This window comes from Dasypus novemcinctus, chromosome 8 (genome assembly GCF_030445035.2).
Source record: "Dasypus novemcinctus isolate mDasNov1 chromosome 8, mDasNov1.1.hap2, whole genome shotgun sequence".
Lineage (NCBI taxonomy): Eukaryota > Metazoa > Chordata > Mammalia > Cingulata > Dasypodidae > Dasypus > Dasypus novemcinctus.
Window position 1 is genome coordinate 86,492,521 of NC_080680.1, and position 16,170 is coordinate 86,508,690.

General features: G+C 55.0%; 1 protein-coding gene across 1 annotated transcript; it reads right to left on the reverse strand.

Annotated features, from left to right (window-relative positions):
• Nucleotides 1–2,054: 2,054 nt before the first annotated feature.
• On the reverse strand, nt 2,055–15,595 carry PRDM12 (PR/SET domain 12). Its single transcript, XM_004463068.2, has 5 exons — nt 15,373–15,595; nt 13,349–13,539; nt 11,614–11,769; nt 3,624–3,735; nt 2,055–2,458 (listed from the first exon to the last, which is right to left on the reverse strand). The coding sequence occupies exons 1-5, from the start codon at nt 15,593–15,595 to the stop codon at nt 2,055–2,057; spliced, it is 1,086 nt and encodes a 361-aa protein (XP_004463125.2).
• Nucleotides 15,596–16,170: the final 575 nt, after the last annotated feature.

Consider the following 16,170-nt stretch of genomic DNA (forward strand, 5'->3'; position numbering starts at 1 on the left):
GGCTAGAAGTGCTTAGGGGACGCCCTCATGGCGGGAGTGTGGGGGGCACAGAGGCGTGAACTCACACTCCCCAGTGCTCACGCCTGCTACTGTCCAGGAGGCCCTGGAGAGGCAGGGTCTGGCCCTTGATGAACTGTGTAGCCTCTTTATTCCACCTTGATGGGCTCCTGCTCTGTGGTGTCCTTCAAGGAGGGTCTGAGGATGGGTGCCTAATGCCTTTGGAGAGCCTAGGGATTGGGGAGGCCTTTGGTGGCCATCTTGAACCTCTTCCAGTTGGCCACAAAAATAAGGGATAGAAAAGTAAGTAAAGATTTGGGGGAAGTAACAAAATGAGGCACCAGCTGAAAACCAGGAGACATCTACTGGCTTCTTCTGAGACATCCCTTGCTTTGCACTGCGATCCATCCCTTTGGGAGCTGACACCTCAGTTGTGAGAGATGAATTTTCTTTTAAGGAAGGTACAATGATGTCTTTCCAAACCAGTAAACAGAGGGGAGGTGATGCAGCTCAAGTGGTTGAGTGCCTACCGGCTCAATTCCTGGTATCTAAAAACAACAACAACAACAACAAAAAAACACACCAACAACCAAAAAAAAAAAAACAACAGTAAGTAGAACAATTCTTATGGACTCCATCTCCAGCCTCTAGGCACTTTCCATATTTCTTTCTCATGCAGACAAAAGTGTCGGCCAATTCAGATACTAAGTGATAAATGTTCCAAGTAATTTTTATTTTAGAATACAAGAGAGGTACAAATGTATTTACAGTTGTACATATACAATCAAATAATATATAATCACAGTTTTGTAAATATCATTTTAGATAAATATTTACAAAGTTAAAGTGACAATTTTCTGGATGTAGAACACGGTTTCTTGAAAACTCTATACATTTTATACTTTTTATTAATATTATTATAATTTCTTTATTTTACAAAACTCCCAACAGGAATTCTGATAAATGACTGCGAGGTGAAAGAGGCGACACCAGAGGGCGCTCACGGCCGAAATTTGAGAAAACTTGGGAAGCAGTAACGAGAAGTACCGGCTGGCGGGCGGCATCTCCTGGAACTGGGCAGTTTGAAATGCTTTCCGGGCAGAGAAGCCAGCCTAGCCTGGAGGACAGCGGGGCCAGGCTTGCCCTCCTCTTGCTGGAGTGTGGTTTAAACCAGCCTTGGGAGTGGGAGAGCAGGAATCATCCGCTTCCCAAGCATGATGCCAGAACTGTAGCGGGCATAAGGGGAGGGGAATGCAGACCGCGGGTGATATCGGTCCAACCCCAATACTTTACAGATGGAGAAACTGAGGCCCAAAGAGGGCATGGCCTTGTCCAGAGTCCCATAAGGGTCCTTAGGTTTTGCCTCCACTCTCAAACTGCCCGGCACAGTTGAGTCAGGTTTGGGGGGAAAGTGACCTAATGGAGAGAATGGTCCGCCTGAAAAAGAAGTGTCAGTCTGTCCACAATTCCTCTGACTGCCCCATCACGCCCCAACTCTCAAGCTCGCATCCGTGATGCCCGACACTGCAGGCCACGTGTCCCAGTAGGCAGGGGGAGGAGACAGTTGGACAGCTTCCCTCAGGCCACACAGGGCGGGGAGGGAGGAAGCAGGGAGGTTTTCTGGGTGAGGTGGGGACGCCCTGTCCCCGGCTGAGGGCCCTCAGGGACTCTCAGCCCCCTCTCCTGACTCCCACGAGAGGAACGCCAGCCCGGCCGCCGGCTCCACAGGAGGAGGAAGACTCCGGTGTGGGGCCGGGCGGAGAGACCCCAAGAGGAGGCGGCCTCCTGCAGGGCTCACGTGAGGAGCTGCACCCGCTGGGTGGCCTGGGAATGGGACGTCACCCCTCAGCGTCCTCATCTCCAAAACGGGGCGACGGGTGGGTGCCTGGGGGATCATTTCTGCAGCGCACCCACAGCGCCGGGACCCGCGGCGCCCGGCGAAAAGGTCAAGTCCGAGGAGAGAGGAGCCACGCCCCCTGGCGGCCGCCCCGCGCCCCACCCCGCCGGGGGGCGGGGAACCTCCGGGGACCCGCGCGGGCTGCGGGCGGGCGCGGCGCTCACAGCACCATGGCCGGCAGGTGGTGCGCGGCGGCGGCGGCGGCGGCGGCGAGCGCGGGCGCGTGCGGCGCGGGCAGCGCGGGCGAGTGGGCCTGCAGCGCGGCGCTGGGCGGCCGGTGGCGCGCGCTCTTCTGGTGGGCGCGCAGGCCGGCCAGCTGCGAGTAGGCGCTCTGGCACACCTGGCACTTGTAGGGGCGCTCGCCCGTGTGCAGGCGCACGTGGTTGCGCAGCGTGGACGACTGGCTGAAGCGGCGGTTGCAGAAGCGACACACGAAGGGCTTGTCCAGCGTGTGGATGCGCATGTGCGAGCGCAGGTTGCTGCGCGAGTTGAAACCGCGGTGGCAGATGACGCAGCGCATGCGGCCCGCAGTGCCCGTCGCCGAGTCGGCCGGGTGGAAGTCCTCTGGCCGCGCGGGCGGGGCCCGGGGGGACGGGGGGACGGGGGGACAGGGGTCGGCCGGGGCCGGGCCGAGGGGCAGGTGGAGGGAAAGGAGGGAGGAAAGAGAGCAGCCCCGTTAAAACCGGCTCCCCGGACCCCACAAGTACCGCCCCCCGGGCAGTAGCGCTCTCCTTCGGGGACGCTGGCAGAGAATAAACCTCAATTTTCTCATCTGTAAAATGGGAAACTCACGGAGCTATGCTTGACCACTAGATGATTGTAAGAAGCTAACACCTATTGAGGGTTTACTCTGTGCTAAGCCCTTCGCAGGCCTTAACTCGTGTGTGGGAAGTGCCTGGTTCATCGCAGGCCTTACGGGCAGCAACTGGAACGCCCACCCACCCCCTGGCCTTTTCACCTTTTCATCCCACGAATATTTACTGAGCGCCTACTATGTACCTGGAAACTGCACCTATGAAGGTAATACTAGCATTACCCCCATTGGCTGTTGTGAAGATCAGAGGAATCCATTTTTGTAAAGCTTTAGCTGCAGGACCAGGGCTCAATAAACAGTATTTCAGTTACATCCTCTGTTAAAATAAGAATAATCCTTTTTCACCAGGGATTTGTGAGGACCCAGTGAGATGATGCCTGTAAAAGGTTTAGCCCAGAACATGGCACGCAGTAGGTCTTGGGCAAAGATCTATCGTGATGATAGACACACACTTTGCCCTGCCTTCATTCAACCAGTTTATACTGGCACCTACTCTGTGCCAGGTCCCACACCAGGGACAGGTCGGTGAAATGACAGATTGTCACAGCCAGAAGGGACTTTAGAGGTCATCTCACCCAACACCTTTCCTTTACAGATGGGGAAAGTGAGGCACAGAAACATTTCCCGTGATCTCCTGGAAGGCTCCTGCTGCTCTGCCCCTTGCTCCTACTGTCACACCCTGCTACCTTGTAGGTGTCCCCATCCCCACAGGAGGACTGCCTTCCACCCATGCATGGACCAAGGTGCAGGCTCCAGAGGCATTGGCCTCCTTGGGCCAGGAGGCCCCATCGACTCGATGCTGCGGCAGGCTAGACCCTGTAAATCAAGAGCCTCGTCGCCACACACACCCCCTCTCTCCCTGGGTTCCAATCTCTATGGGTCTTTTGTCATCGTGGGCTCACAGGGAATACCTACCATGCTTGTTCTTTTTCTGCTCCTCCTCCAGTCCCGGCACACCAGGGATCCCCAGGAAGGTGTTGTGCGAGTTCCCATACCACACCAGCAGCTCCTGGTCAGGAGGGATCATCTGCAGGGAAGGAGGCGAGAGGCAGTCAGGGATGCGGCTGCCAGATGGGTGAAAGTCAGGGGTCTGCTCGCACGTCCCCTTGCAGCCAGGAGGTGGCTGTTCTGGCTCCTGTCATGGGGTTGAGCCAACCTCAGCAAGCGGCACAAACACAGAAGGCCTTGGGATGCTCCGGCCCTCTGCCTCCCTCTCTACCCAGGCCTTCTCGCCATCTCTGTCCTCACTGTGCTACAGGAAACATAGCTGCCTCCCAGCCACACCAGAGCTTCCAAGCTGACAGCAACAGAACTGAAGCCTTGCAGCAATTAGAAGTAATGGAAGGACAGAAAGCTAGAAGACATTTCATTTCCTACCAAGGGGAACCAGAGTCAGCCCTTGGGACCACAGCACTGAGGCCGAAGTTTCCAAGGAGTGTGGGCTGTGGGGCACACTATTATACTGGGCTACGCCCTGCCTGATGATGTTCTGGAAACGTCTCATCCAAAGAACCCACAAGGCAGCACATGCCACAGGTAATTCCCTATCCATCCCAGGGCTCTGCGTGGTTCCATGCATGTGGCAAATGCTAAAAAAAGAAATATTCTGATTCGTGAATGCCTCTCGCCTCAGGAAATATTGGAATATGTCCTAAGTCTGTGATCGAGAACCCTGCAAATGATGGCAGGGCTCTGCTGCTCTCTGATGAAGACCTGCCAAGGGAAGAGGCGAGGGCTGTTGGTAGGAAGGGGGTTTTTATGTTCTTTTTTTTTTTTTAGGGTTTACAGTTTTTTTTTCAGTATCCTTCATTATCACAATTTGTTTCCTGATGAATTAAAATATACATAATTTTCTTGCTATTATAAAGTATTTCCTTATTAGTCATAGATATATAACAGGAGATTTGGATGAAATAGTTGCAAACTTTCCTCCTTAAAAATCAAATAAGCCCACCCTACACCCACCCCTCAAAAAAAGTTTCTGACAACGGTAAACACTCCCACCCCGAGCTGAGCCAAAGTTCACTAGCCAAGTCCCCCCGACAGCTAAGGACTGAGGGTGCTCTCTCTGCACTTGCTCCCTCCTTGTCCCACAGCGCCCCAAAGGCAATCCTGTTCACTCTCCTTTCGCAGGGCTTTTCAGGCTGTCTTCTCTTTTCAGTAGGGAGAGTTGTTTCTTTATGTTTATTTTTTTCAGCAGGGAGAGGTTTGCAGTGATAATCCAGAGAGGGCCTCTTCCTGCGGCAACACTGACCCTACCCCACACACTCCAGGGCGTCCCAAGGGCACTGCCAGGCTTGTGGCGACAGCCACTTACCCTCCCAAGTGGGGCAACTACAGGCCCTGGCCAGGCAGGTCAAACGAGAGTGACACCCCATTATCCTCTCTAGGCCCAAACCCCACAAGAGCTGGCTTTGGCACCCACCCTTGGGTGTCACTCTCTGATCTATGCAGAGGGAGCTGGACACCCCCAGCTTTTCCTAGTGAGTCCCCTCTCTTGGCTGAAGTGCAAAAGATTGCATAGGATTCCATGTAGGGGCATCTGAAATCACCCCAGGATAAGACCCTCACCTCGGCCTGGCCAGAGAACAGTCCCCCTTCCCTCCTGTTTGGTTGTGGCCTGCACACACACACACACACACACACACACACACCCCGCCCCGCCACACTGAGACTCCTGTCTGTCTGCCACACCTTCCTTCTTCTGGGCCTGCTTAGAGCCAGGGAGACCCTCAGACCATTGCAGCAAGCGCTGCTGCACCCTGAAAGGAGGGGGGAGCAGAGAGAGGAGAGTGTGGGGGCAGGGAAGGTGTGAGGGGGCCCACGTGACGCCCATCCTTCTAAGGCTCAGTCTCAGGTCACTATGTCGCTTCCCAACCGAGCCCTCGACCTGTGGGGCGTCACATCAAGCTGCAGGAGCAGTGAGTAATGAGAAGCCAGGCAGAGGGTACACCCGGGCCGGGAGTGACTGGGTGTGGATAGGGAAAAGCCTAGTGCAGCCCGAGCCCAAGGAAAAGTAGGCGGTGCCTCAATGAAAGCAGGCAGATTCGAATCTGTCACGACAGGTGTCTGTGGTGTCTCTGGTCACTTACTTTGACCACTCTCTGGGAGGCCAGCGGGTCAGAGCTGCAGGCCCTTGTTGAAAAGAGGTCTGAGAAGAGGAAGGTTTTGTGAGCCTCTTAGAAAAGTGTATGATGAACCAAAATACATAAGAAAAAGTCACTGTGAAGGAAGCCAACCTACATGAGATGAAACAGATGGGACCTCTGTCACCAGCTGCCCGGGCGACTTGGGCAAATCGCTTCACCTCTCTGAGCTTGTCTCTTCAAATGAGCAGGCCAGGGAACATGAGCCCTGGGGTCCTGCCAGCTCTAAGACTGAGTATGAGTCATCTCTAATGCTGACCCGACCGCTGCTTTCCATCCTCAGGAGAAACCAGATATTTACACGCGACGGTTCTAAAGCACCTGTCCCCTGTAGGACCATGTGAACACGCCCCTTCAGGAAATAGACCAAAGAGGGTTCCAGTTCCAGCCCTGAAGTCAGACAGGTTGGGGTGCACTAGGCTCCTCACCGGCTGAGCGTGTGTCCTTGGGCAAGTTGCCTCAAACCGCAGGACCTCAGTTTCCTCAACTGTAAAACAGGGACAGTGACATTGTTCTTGCCTCACTGAGGTGCTTGCTGGGGTTCAGCAGGGCCACACACATAAACCTCTTTGTGCAGCCGATACCTGGTAGCCCTTATTATTATCTTCAGCCTCACCAACCTCTCAGACAAGTGGCAGTAATCCCTGGTGCATCGAATCTCGGCGGATTCCCCACGGAGCTCACAGTGTGGCACGTGAGCCTCTAGGCTCAGCCCTCAGTGACTCAGGGCTTTGCTTTTGGTGTCCAGCTAGAGCCCGCCCTGGGGCGCCAAGCTCCAAGAACACCAGCCACACACCGGTGACGCTGCCTCCTGGCTCCATGTCCCCTGAGGAGAGGAGCCGACTCCTCCAGGACAGCTATGGGATGGGAGGATCAGCAAGCCACCAGCGGACGCTGCGCCTCGCTACAACTTTACATCTAGATTCTAGGTCTGGGAATCAAAGTCATCTCCAGTCTCTTAATTTTTAGGATGAAACAATTAGTGTCACCTGCAACAATGTTAGTAATGAATAAGGACTGGAGCCAAGAACATCTGGGATTACACAAATCCTGAATATCGTTATTCATCATGGTATGTGGAATATTAATTCTTAAATAAGAGATTCATAGTGACTGTTTCAGTAGAAGGGTCAGTCATTTATTACTAACATTTTTAAAATGGGTGAAAACTAATTTTATGAATTAAAAAAATTAAAACAGTGATGCAGATACATTTATAAAAATTTGTAAACATGTGAAACTGTACATAATGAAAAATAACTCTTTCCTGTTCTGGATGCCCAGCCATTCCACCGGTTTCTTGTGCATGTTTCCACCGGAGAGTTTGTCATTTTGAGACTGTTTTAAAATGCCGATTTAAATTTCATGGCAAGTAGCATGACAGAGCAGAATGACTTCTATTTTCTACATGATTTTTTTAAAATTATGAGAATATATTACTTTTACCCGAGCAAAAAAAAAATTCCAAATTTTTATAAAAGCAAAAATATATTAAGAAGAATCTACTGGAATTGAGAATGTATCCCCAGACAGCTAGATGCCGCCGGGCTCTCAAGCCAGCCCTGGGGGGGTCAGCCTCACCTGCACAGAGGTGAGGAGCGGCTGTTTCCGGGGGCCAGGAGCTTCTTTTAGCCCTTCGGAGCTCTGGGAAGCCAGCAGCAGCCCCTGGCCCTGACCTCTGCTCTCTCCCTGCTCCTGGGGATTCCTCATCTGAAACACTTTTCGTGATCAAACCCAGGAAACCCGGGCACCTGCAGCTTCTTTCCCGAGGTCATGGTGTTATCCCCCAAAGGCTTCCCCGGCCCTGCCAGCTGGCCCCTCTGCGCACATCCCCACGGCTCCCTCGCCAGCTCTATTTCTTTACAACCCACTCAGCCCTGGCCCAGCCGAGGCTCTCCACTGAGGCTTAGGGATCCAGTTCATCCACTTCTCTGGCAGAGGGCTCAGGACACGCCCTGGACAAAGCAATTCCCAAAGAGACCTAGTCCCATACCATAAAATCCACATCACTAAAACTCTGGGGGAACATCAGCCTCCGAATCTTTATCTGACAAATCACACGATCTCTCCACCCTTGTCTCTTCACCCTCCCTGTCAGGCCGGGTTTGTCCTACCTCACTTTCTGGGTTTTTATGATAAGCTGAAAATGATGAGGTTCTTTGCTTTGCTTTCGAAGGATAAATTCATGTCACACTAGCGAACGTGCTCCCAGGAGACCCTGACAGCCCCGTCCCTCCCGCGGTGCAGAAGCCCTAGTCTAGAAGGAACTCAGTGTCATCTGGATGAACATCAATTTCCATTGTACCACAGATGTCCTGACACACCAATTAATAGAGTTTTAGCAAATAGATATTGGCCAGGGAGGCCACATGGCGAGGTGATCAAGAGCTCCAGCCCTGGGGTCAGGCAGGCCTGGGTTCAAATCATGGATCAACCTTAGTTTCATCATCAATAAAATGGGAGTGGTAATAGAGAGTTTCTCACAGGGCTAAGAGGATTTTCTTTTTTAACTTGCAAAGGGTTTAGCATGGCACATGATAAAGCAAATATTCTATGGCTGATAGCATTCTTAATGGTGCTTATTATGAATAATCAGAGAGCCTTAACTGCACCCACGGATGAGCAGGGTCAACGGCAAATGACTTCATAGAGCCAAGAAAAGAGAGAGATGGGGCTATGAGGTTCTAGAATTTACAGCAAAAAAAGACAGAGCTCAAGAGCCTAAAATGAGAAGGAAAGTAGCAGGAAGAAAACAACCCATATTCCAGGGCACAGCAATTTGCCAAAGAATAGGGAGGGAAAGACTCAGGGAATTTTCCTCCAAATTACAAAATCCAAAACTTTAATAAGTGATTCCTAAATCCTTTTCTTGTGCTGACTTGTGGAGCCAGACGAGGTCTTGCTTCCTGGGCCAGACAGTCTGTTTTCCTGGAAAAGCTGCGTCCCTGTGTTTTCCCTTCCTGACCCAGCCCCCATCACCGGCAGAAAGACAGTTCGGTCCAAAGTTAGTGCCCACTTGCCACGTGCCAGGCACGGTGCGGGGCATTTTCTAAAAATATTTTAGGCACGTGAGACTATAGGAAATTCTCCTGTGATTGAAGTTAGCAAGAAGGGTGCTCCAGGGATGCAGCGATTACATGCTGGCCCGATGGAAAACCTGCCTGGGGATCCTCCTCGGGCGGACTCGGCTCTGAAACTCCATCGCCGTCATCTCCGTTTGGAGGATTGCTGTTACTAGATTTGTGGAAAATTTTAGAACAGCAACGGTACTTGTGATTATTGAATAAAGATGTTCTTTCCTAATTTTGGCAAGTAAAGGTTGACGGTTACAAAATTTAAATAGCGGTTCTGAGTGGCATAAAGATTATGAAAACAGATCGTGGCGAAGGTCCCTTTTTCTTGGCGAACTCACTCACACGCCCAGAACAAACAGCTGATTTATTCCAGAGACATCCAGGGAGTGGCTTGGGTGAGCAGCGATCTGTTCTGGTCACGTCCAGAAGGGCAGCTTGAGCTCAGAGCCCGGGCCCCTGCTGTACGGGTAGTCAAATACACCCCAACACACAACTTGTCTAGTCTGTTCAATTTGATATTGCAACAAAACCCAGGTGGGTTGGAGAAAATTGCCACCAGTTTTGTTTATTGATAGTAAAATGGATGATATTTTGTGCTTCCTTGTCCCTCACTCACTTTACTTGTACAGTACTTCTAATTATATAAAAGCATTAATAGCCAAAATTGGTGATATTATATACAAATGTATACATATATAAAATAGGATATCATATGTAGATGATCCTGATCCTCTTTGATCAACTTAAAATCCAGATCAAATGTAGATGACCTTTTAAAATTCTTACAAATTCAGGTCCATACCTGGAGCTATTCTTCAGTCGCCTTGCCCTGTATCTACAAATGTTTTTTGACTGTTCGGCAGTCAGCTGGTGTGATCTGCACAGCAAGATGAAACTTAGGCCCCTGTGTCTGCCCAAACCCACAGCCTCTTACCAAAAGGATGTGGACATTCGGGTCTGTCACTTGTGGGAGTGTGTGGAAGGGATGGGGTGAGCGTGTGTCCTTCAGCTCATCTGATTCAGGTTGGCTGGGAAGGAGTGTGGAAATGTTAGGATGTGAGAGAGTGTGTGTAAGGGTGAGAGGGGTGTGAGGATCTGTGAGGGTGCTCTCTGTGGGAAATGGGGTTCAGCTTCCCCTGAGGCCGATTCCTTGATGTCTGGTGGACGCCCTCGGTCCACAGAGCGGCAGCCGGGCAGGCGGTCAGAGGGCCCCTGTGACCTGGTCCCCTTTTGGTCCTATGCTCACACTGCCTCACTAGCCATCCCACCTCACCTTAAACCCAGAGAGGAACTGCCTCCGTTTTCCTTTCTCTCTTCCTGGTCCTCCCCCCATTACCACCCCTCAGCTGGCACCGGTCCATAGCCACCCCAGGGCCCAGACAAAGGCCTTTCTGCTGCCTTCCCTTGGAGATTCCTGAGGCCTGGCTATTCCGGGACAACTGACTCCAGTTCCAAAAACTGCTATGCCCCACTGGGGCTGGGGGCCTCGGAGTGCCCTTGAAGCTTTGAGTCCCAGAGAGAAAACAGCGTGAACTAAGGCAAATCATTCTCTGACCTTGGCGGGGCTCCTCCAGACCACCCCCTAAACTCAGCCAAGCGTCAACTCTGCTCCAAGGGGCAGCAGAGGCATGAGGCCCAGGAAAGGATGCTGGGAGCAGCCCCCCACTACCAACCTGCCAGGGGCAGTCTGATGCAGTTTCCCAGCTCCTGGGCTAGACACTGCGCTGAGTGTTCCATTTCCTGCCCAGATTCATGCAGCGCGGGCCACCTCGGCTACCACCACCCTGCTGACCTTGCCAACAGCCATACTTCCCTTACACCACGAGCTTTTCTGCTGCTGACCCAGCATTTCCCAGTGCCAGGAACACCTCCCTCTCCCACCCTCTTCTCTTCTGCCCACCTGAGCCTTCCCATGCCCTGGGCCTGGCTTAGTCCTCACCTCCTTTGGAAGCCCTCTCGCCCACCCTGCCCCTCTGAGGGAAGTGATCTTTTATCTGTCTGCAATCTCACCCTTTCTCTCCTCTGAGAAGCCTCATAAAGTATAGATGTTGAGCATTCACTGGTTCCCCAAATGCACTGTAAATGCTCCTCAGTCTGCCTGCCACCAAGTGACACCAGTTTCCTTGTCTGTAAACTGCAGATGATCATAGAATCCTCCCTCGTAGGACAGCGGGAGAATTCAATGGGATAACGCACGTACAGCATTCAGGAAGAGTCTGACAGAGTGAGGAATCAGTAGGTGACGGCTGTGACTAGAGTCATTATCCACATGTCATAGGGCCCCGTGCAGGCAGAATGAGAGACAACACACAGTTAAAATGCTGCAGACACAGCCCTCCTTCCCATTCAATTGCTTTCCCCAGGCTTCCTTCTCACATCTCGCTTTCCCCTATCTCTATAAGCTCTGAACTCCAAAACACTCTCAGCAGACATGCGGGGACCTCACTGTTGAGGTGCTCATGACACTCGCAATGGTAACAGTTCTATCCTTTCCTATCTGCAGCAGAAAGCTGTTCCATTGAGGCCACACTCCTGCAGACCAGGATGCATGGGCCTCACCCCACGGTCTGGGCAGGGCCAGCTGGGCCAGCGTCAACACCACAATACCCCATCCGCTGCCCGCCAGCAGCCCCCATCCCCAGCTGCCCCTGCTGGTCCCTACACAACAGCACCACAAAAGCTCACCTCGATGGCCTTGTAGAAGATGCTGGTGCCGATCTGGACCACCTCGAGGTTCTGCTCCTGCTCGTTGCGTGCACACTTGATGTAGGTCATCCAGCTCCGGTGGTCCTCCTGGCTGGCATCGATGAAGTAGCGCACAGTGCCATCCTCGTTGAACACCTGGGTGCAGGCGGAGTGGAGACCAGGTGAGGCAGGGCCATGCCTACATGTGTCGCCTGTGGCCAGGCCCAGGCCCAGGCCCATCCACACACTCTCTCTCCCCCCACACAGCCAGCCCTGGGAGTGGAGACAGTTACTACCCCTCTCCTCCAGGAGGAAAGGGAGGCTTGCAGCAGTGAGGTCACTTGCCCCGAGGCCAGCCAGCCAAAAGTGGCCCCGGAGTGATTCGGTCCCTGAAGACCCACGAGCTGACCTACGTGCTCATGCTGCCACGTCCTCCCAACAACCCCCAGAAGAAAAGGGTATCCAAGAATGACTGACTGGACAAAGTGGCCTCCAGCTAAATTCTCCCAGAGGTGCCCCCAATTGTGGTGGGACTTCAGAGGGCGATGCAGGAGCCTGGAGAGGGAAAGCTGCCTCACTCCAACACCCTGGCCCGGATGGTCCTTCCACAGACAAACCTAACCCTCTTTTTGAGAGCTGCCAAGAGCACACAGAGGCCAAACTGAACCCCAGATTCCTGCCCTGGCAACAATGTGAAGAAGGTGACGACTGGCCCAGGCCTCCCAGGGAAGAGAAGGTGAAGTTGGGAGAGGTCTCTGGGCAGTCCCCGTGTCCCCTTCCTCCTGCTCTTGTGACTAGCTGCAGGGTTTTTACACTGGGCTCCTCTGGGGCCTGACAGGAGGAGGCTGTGGTGGAGAAGCAGCCGAGGGGAGTGGGGCAATGTGAGCAGGGAGAGGCAAGCAGGGCCACCCGCATAGCCTCAGGGGCTCCCAGCCCTGCAGGGTGAGCACCCGGGAGGAGGCAGGGTGAGGGGTGGGTTTGTTATAGACGTGGCTCTCCCTGGCAGCCGGCACTGTGGTGAGGTGAGGAGGCCTGTCAGCCTCAGTTCCTGTCTATGCAATGGGGCTAAGAGCAGGATTACTCATAGGCTTATTGAGCTAATCAGTGGCCTGCAGATGGGGACTCGGAAAGGTGACAATGCCAGTTCAGCAGTGCTCATTTCCCACGTCATTACTCTGTCTGTGGCTGGGAAGCCCACTCCCGAGAAGCACGGGCCTACCCATGCTCCATTCCAACTCCCTCAGCCACCTCCCTCGGCCCAGGGTAGGCTTGAGAGGCTTCCTTCCAAGCTTCCAGAAGCCAGAGAAAGAATGTGGTCGCTGGGGCTTGGTCCCCGCTGGCGGCCTCCCAGCTCAAGTTAGGAGCCGAGGGGAGCCATGCTGCCTCTCTGGGTTTCAGTGTCCTCATCTGTGGAGTGGGGCCAACACAAGTCGTGCTTGCCAGGGTTGGCAGGCTGGTCAGTTTTTCAGAACGTGACCGCGGTGGCGGCACAGATTGTGTGTGTCTTGGGAGGAGGGGAGCAGGGGAGGCCGTCACTAATTCCGAAGCACGAAGCGGGGCTGGAGAGGAGCCTCCAAGTTGGGTGAGTTTCAGGCGCACTCAGGTCCCGCCGCCAGCGTCCACAGCGCCCAGCGAGGGCAGAAGCGGCGTCGGCCAGGCCACCGGCTCCCACCCGCAGTCCTCAGCCCCGCTCCTTTCCAGGGCGCCGGGGCCCTCCCTCCCAGCCCGCGCGTACCTCCCACATAAGGTTGTTGTTCTTGCAGATGTCCACGTGCTCCGGGGCGATGACTCGGCCTGTGAAGGGGCCCATCTCGGTGCCCGCCTTGATCCATGTCTTCGAGAAGATGCCGAGGCCCTCGCCGGGGATGGAGCTCTGCGCGATGATCACCTCGGCAGGAAGCACCAGGCTGGACAACTTCTGCACCTCTGCGGCCGCGGAGCACAGGGGGAGGACAGGGTCAGAGCCGGGGGTGGCCCTTCCCCGCCAGAGACTCTGCCCTGGTCCTGCCCATGCTGGCTCACCCCAAACCAGCCCCAGCTCCAGAGAGGTTGTTCTGGGGTGTGTGTGTGTGTGTGGGGGGGTGTAGGCTCAGAGAGAGGGGTCTCTTCTGTTTGTAACTTCGGGACCATCCGTGCTTTCGAAAGAGAGTGGTGCGTTGGAGCTCATTTTAGGAGTCTTTTTAAAAAGTATCTCCATGATTTCTCCAGTCACCTACAAACTTCCCGCAGTCACCACTACCACCGAAAGGGTTAAGACCTACGGAGCCGGTCTTAGCGTGTGGTTTTACAGATAGGGAAACTGAGGCGGGGTTCCATTCGGAGGTGAAGGCCAACGCACGGCTCTCCCCCTCGGCCTGGTTCTGGGCCCTTCCGTGCATCCCTCCGTGCCCACTCTGCGGGAGCGTCAGGTTCTGGCTGAGGACCTGGGACAGAGGCTCCAGTTCCTTTCAGGACAGGATGGCCCCACGCTTGGGGCGGGCTGGCAGCACTGAGGACAGACCTCTAGCTGAGCGGAGGAAAAGACGCAAAAGAAAAGCCGGTGTTTGTGTGCCTGGCTCCGGCCTCGCTGTGTGACTCCGGGCAGTTCCGGACCCTCTCTGCGCCAGGCTCTGGGCTGCCAGGGAGGGCGGCGCCCCGGCCAGGCGAAACCAGGAGTCACCTCTCTGTGCTGGAAGGGCCAGGGCGGCTTCCCCACCCCTCAGGAGCCCCTGCTCTGCCTCGGCAGACGGGGTGGGAGCGGCGAGGCGCAGGGGAGGCCTCCATGTCTTACAAGATTCCCCTCTAAGCTACCTGGGAAAATACCCGGAGAACGGGCCAGCTGAAAGGGGGGGTTAAACGGTGTCCATTGCGGCGCGGCCGGCAATTTGTCACGCTGTTAAAGTGATCGCATTCACTCGGCTCCATTCGAAAGAAATTGCTAATTCTAAATTCATTAGCCCTGGAAGAATGCTGTAGCAGTAAATTGTAGCTCAATGCGGAGGGGACTTGTTTAAAAGGGGCCGAGGAATTCCCCTTACAAAAAGCGGGGATTAGATGGTTGACATAGCGTGAATGGAAGTGGAATTAGTCTTCACGGTAAATTAAGAGAGGAACAGAAATCGTAAAGGGGGAAGAGAGGGCGACGCGCAGAGATGCCAGCGCCGAGGAAAGATATTGTTTGCGGGTTGATGAATGAGGAATAAGAACTTGAGACATCTTAAAGAAAAGAAACTTTTCTCGCTCTCTCTTTTTCTCCCTCGCTCTGTCCGCGGCTTTTTCTCCCGGGTCCCGCCCGCCCTCCTCCCCCTCCCCAGCCCCCTCTGCTTTTTAAAGTTCTTGGTTTAAGTGGGAACTTTTGCGGGTCAAGCCCAAGTTAACTAAATGAATTTAAAACCCCTTCTTTTTGAGTCAACTGCTATTACACGCCTAGTAAGGCTTTAAATGCCGGGAACCCTCCGGCTCCAAGCGGGGAAGGAGGGCAGGGGGGCCCGGGGGAGGGGAGGGGAGGGGAGGGGGCGGCGGGGCTGTGCTGCCGGGGCGCCTGGATCCCTGCTCTGAGCTGCGCAGGGTGCGGAGGTGCCCCTCCACCGCACGGCCCGGTCTGGCTGCCTGCGCCCTGCTTCGGCCTACGGGAAACAGGCGCACCAGCGTTGCAAGAGTTCAGTTGTGGGTGAGCGGCCGGCAAGGCCCTTGTCCGGGCCGGGTCCCATGCCGTCGCGGAGCCAGGATCGGGAACCGTCGAAAGGAGGGGACCGGGAGGGCCCCGACGGCGCGACTCACCGCCGGAGAAGGACTGCGCCAGGACCTCGGCGGTGAAGGCCGTCTTGGGGCTGGCGTGGTGGCTCTTGTCCTCGAAGAGCTGCTCACCCAGCACGTTGCGCCAGCGGCCGTACAGGAAGCTGTGCAGTATGTCGGAGGTGATGACCTCGGCGAGCGCCAGCCCCGGCGCCTTCAGCCCGGTCTTGAGCACCAGGGCCTCAGCCGGGAGCACGGAGCCCATCATGGGCGGCCCGGCGCTCGCCGGCGCCTGGGGACCGACGGACCGGTGGGCGCGCTGCCTCCGCGATGTGGCGGTCGAGAGGGGAGCGCAGGAGCGGTGAGAAGGCTGCCAGGGAGGAGGAGAAGGAAGAGGCGCAGGGGGAGGAGGAAGAGGAGGAGGAGGAGGACGCAGGAGGGAGCAGGAGGCGAGGGGGTGGCTGGGAGGAAAGCGAACCAGGGGGAGAGAGGGAGAGAGAGAGATGGAGGAATCAGCAGAGATGGCAGAGGCGGTGCGGAGGGCTGGAGAGACTGGGTGGAGGCGGAGGCGGGTGCGGGGGGTGCGGGGTGGGTGGGAGGCGGGTGGTCGCAGAGAAACGGCTGCTGGGGGCTCTCGGCCGTGGGCTTGCCTCCCGCACACCCGGCCCGAACGGTCTTCCCCTTGGCAAAATCTCAGCGCCTTTATAAGAGCCGCAGTGACCCTCCTAATTGGTTATTAATGACCCCCTGACGTCGGAGGACAGACTTGTTGTACCCGGCCGGGCTGGAGGAGACTTAGCCAAGAGAGCGCGGGGGGCGGGGGCGCGCGGACCGCTCCGCACC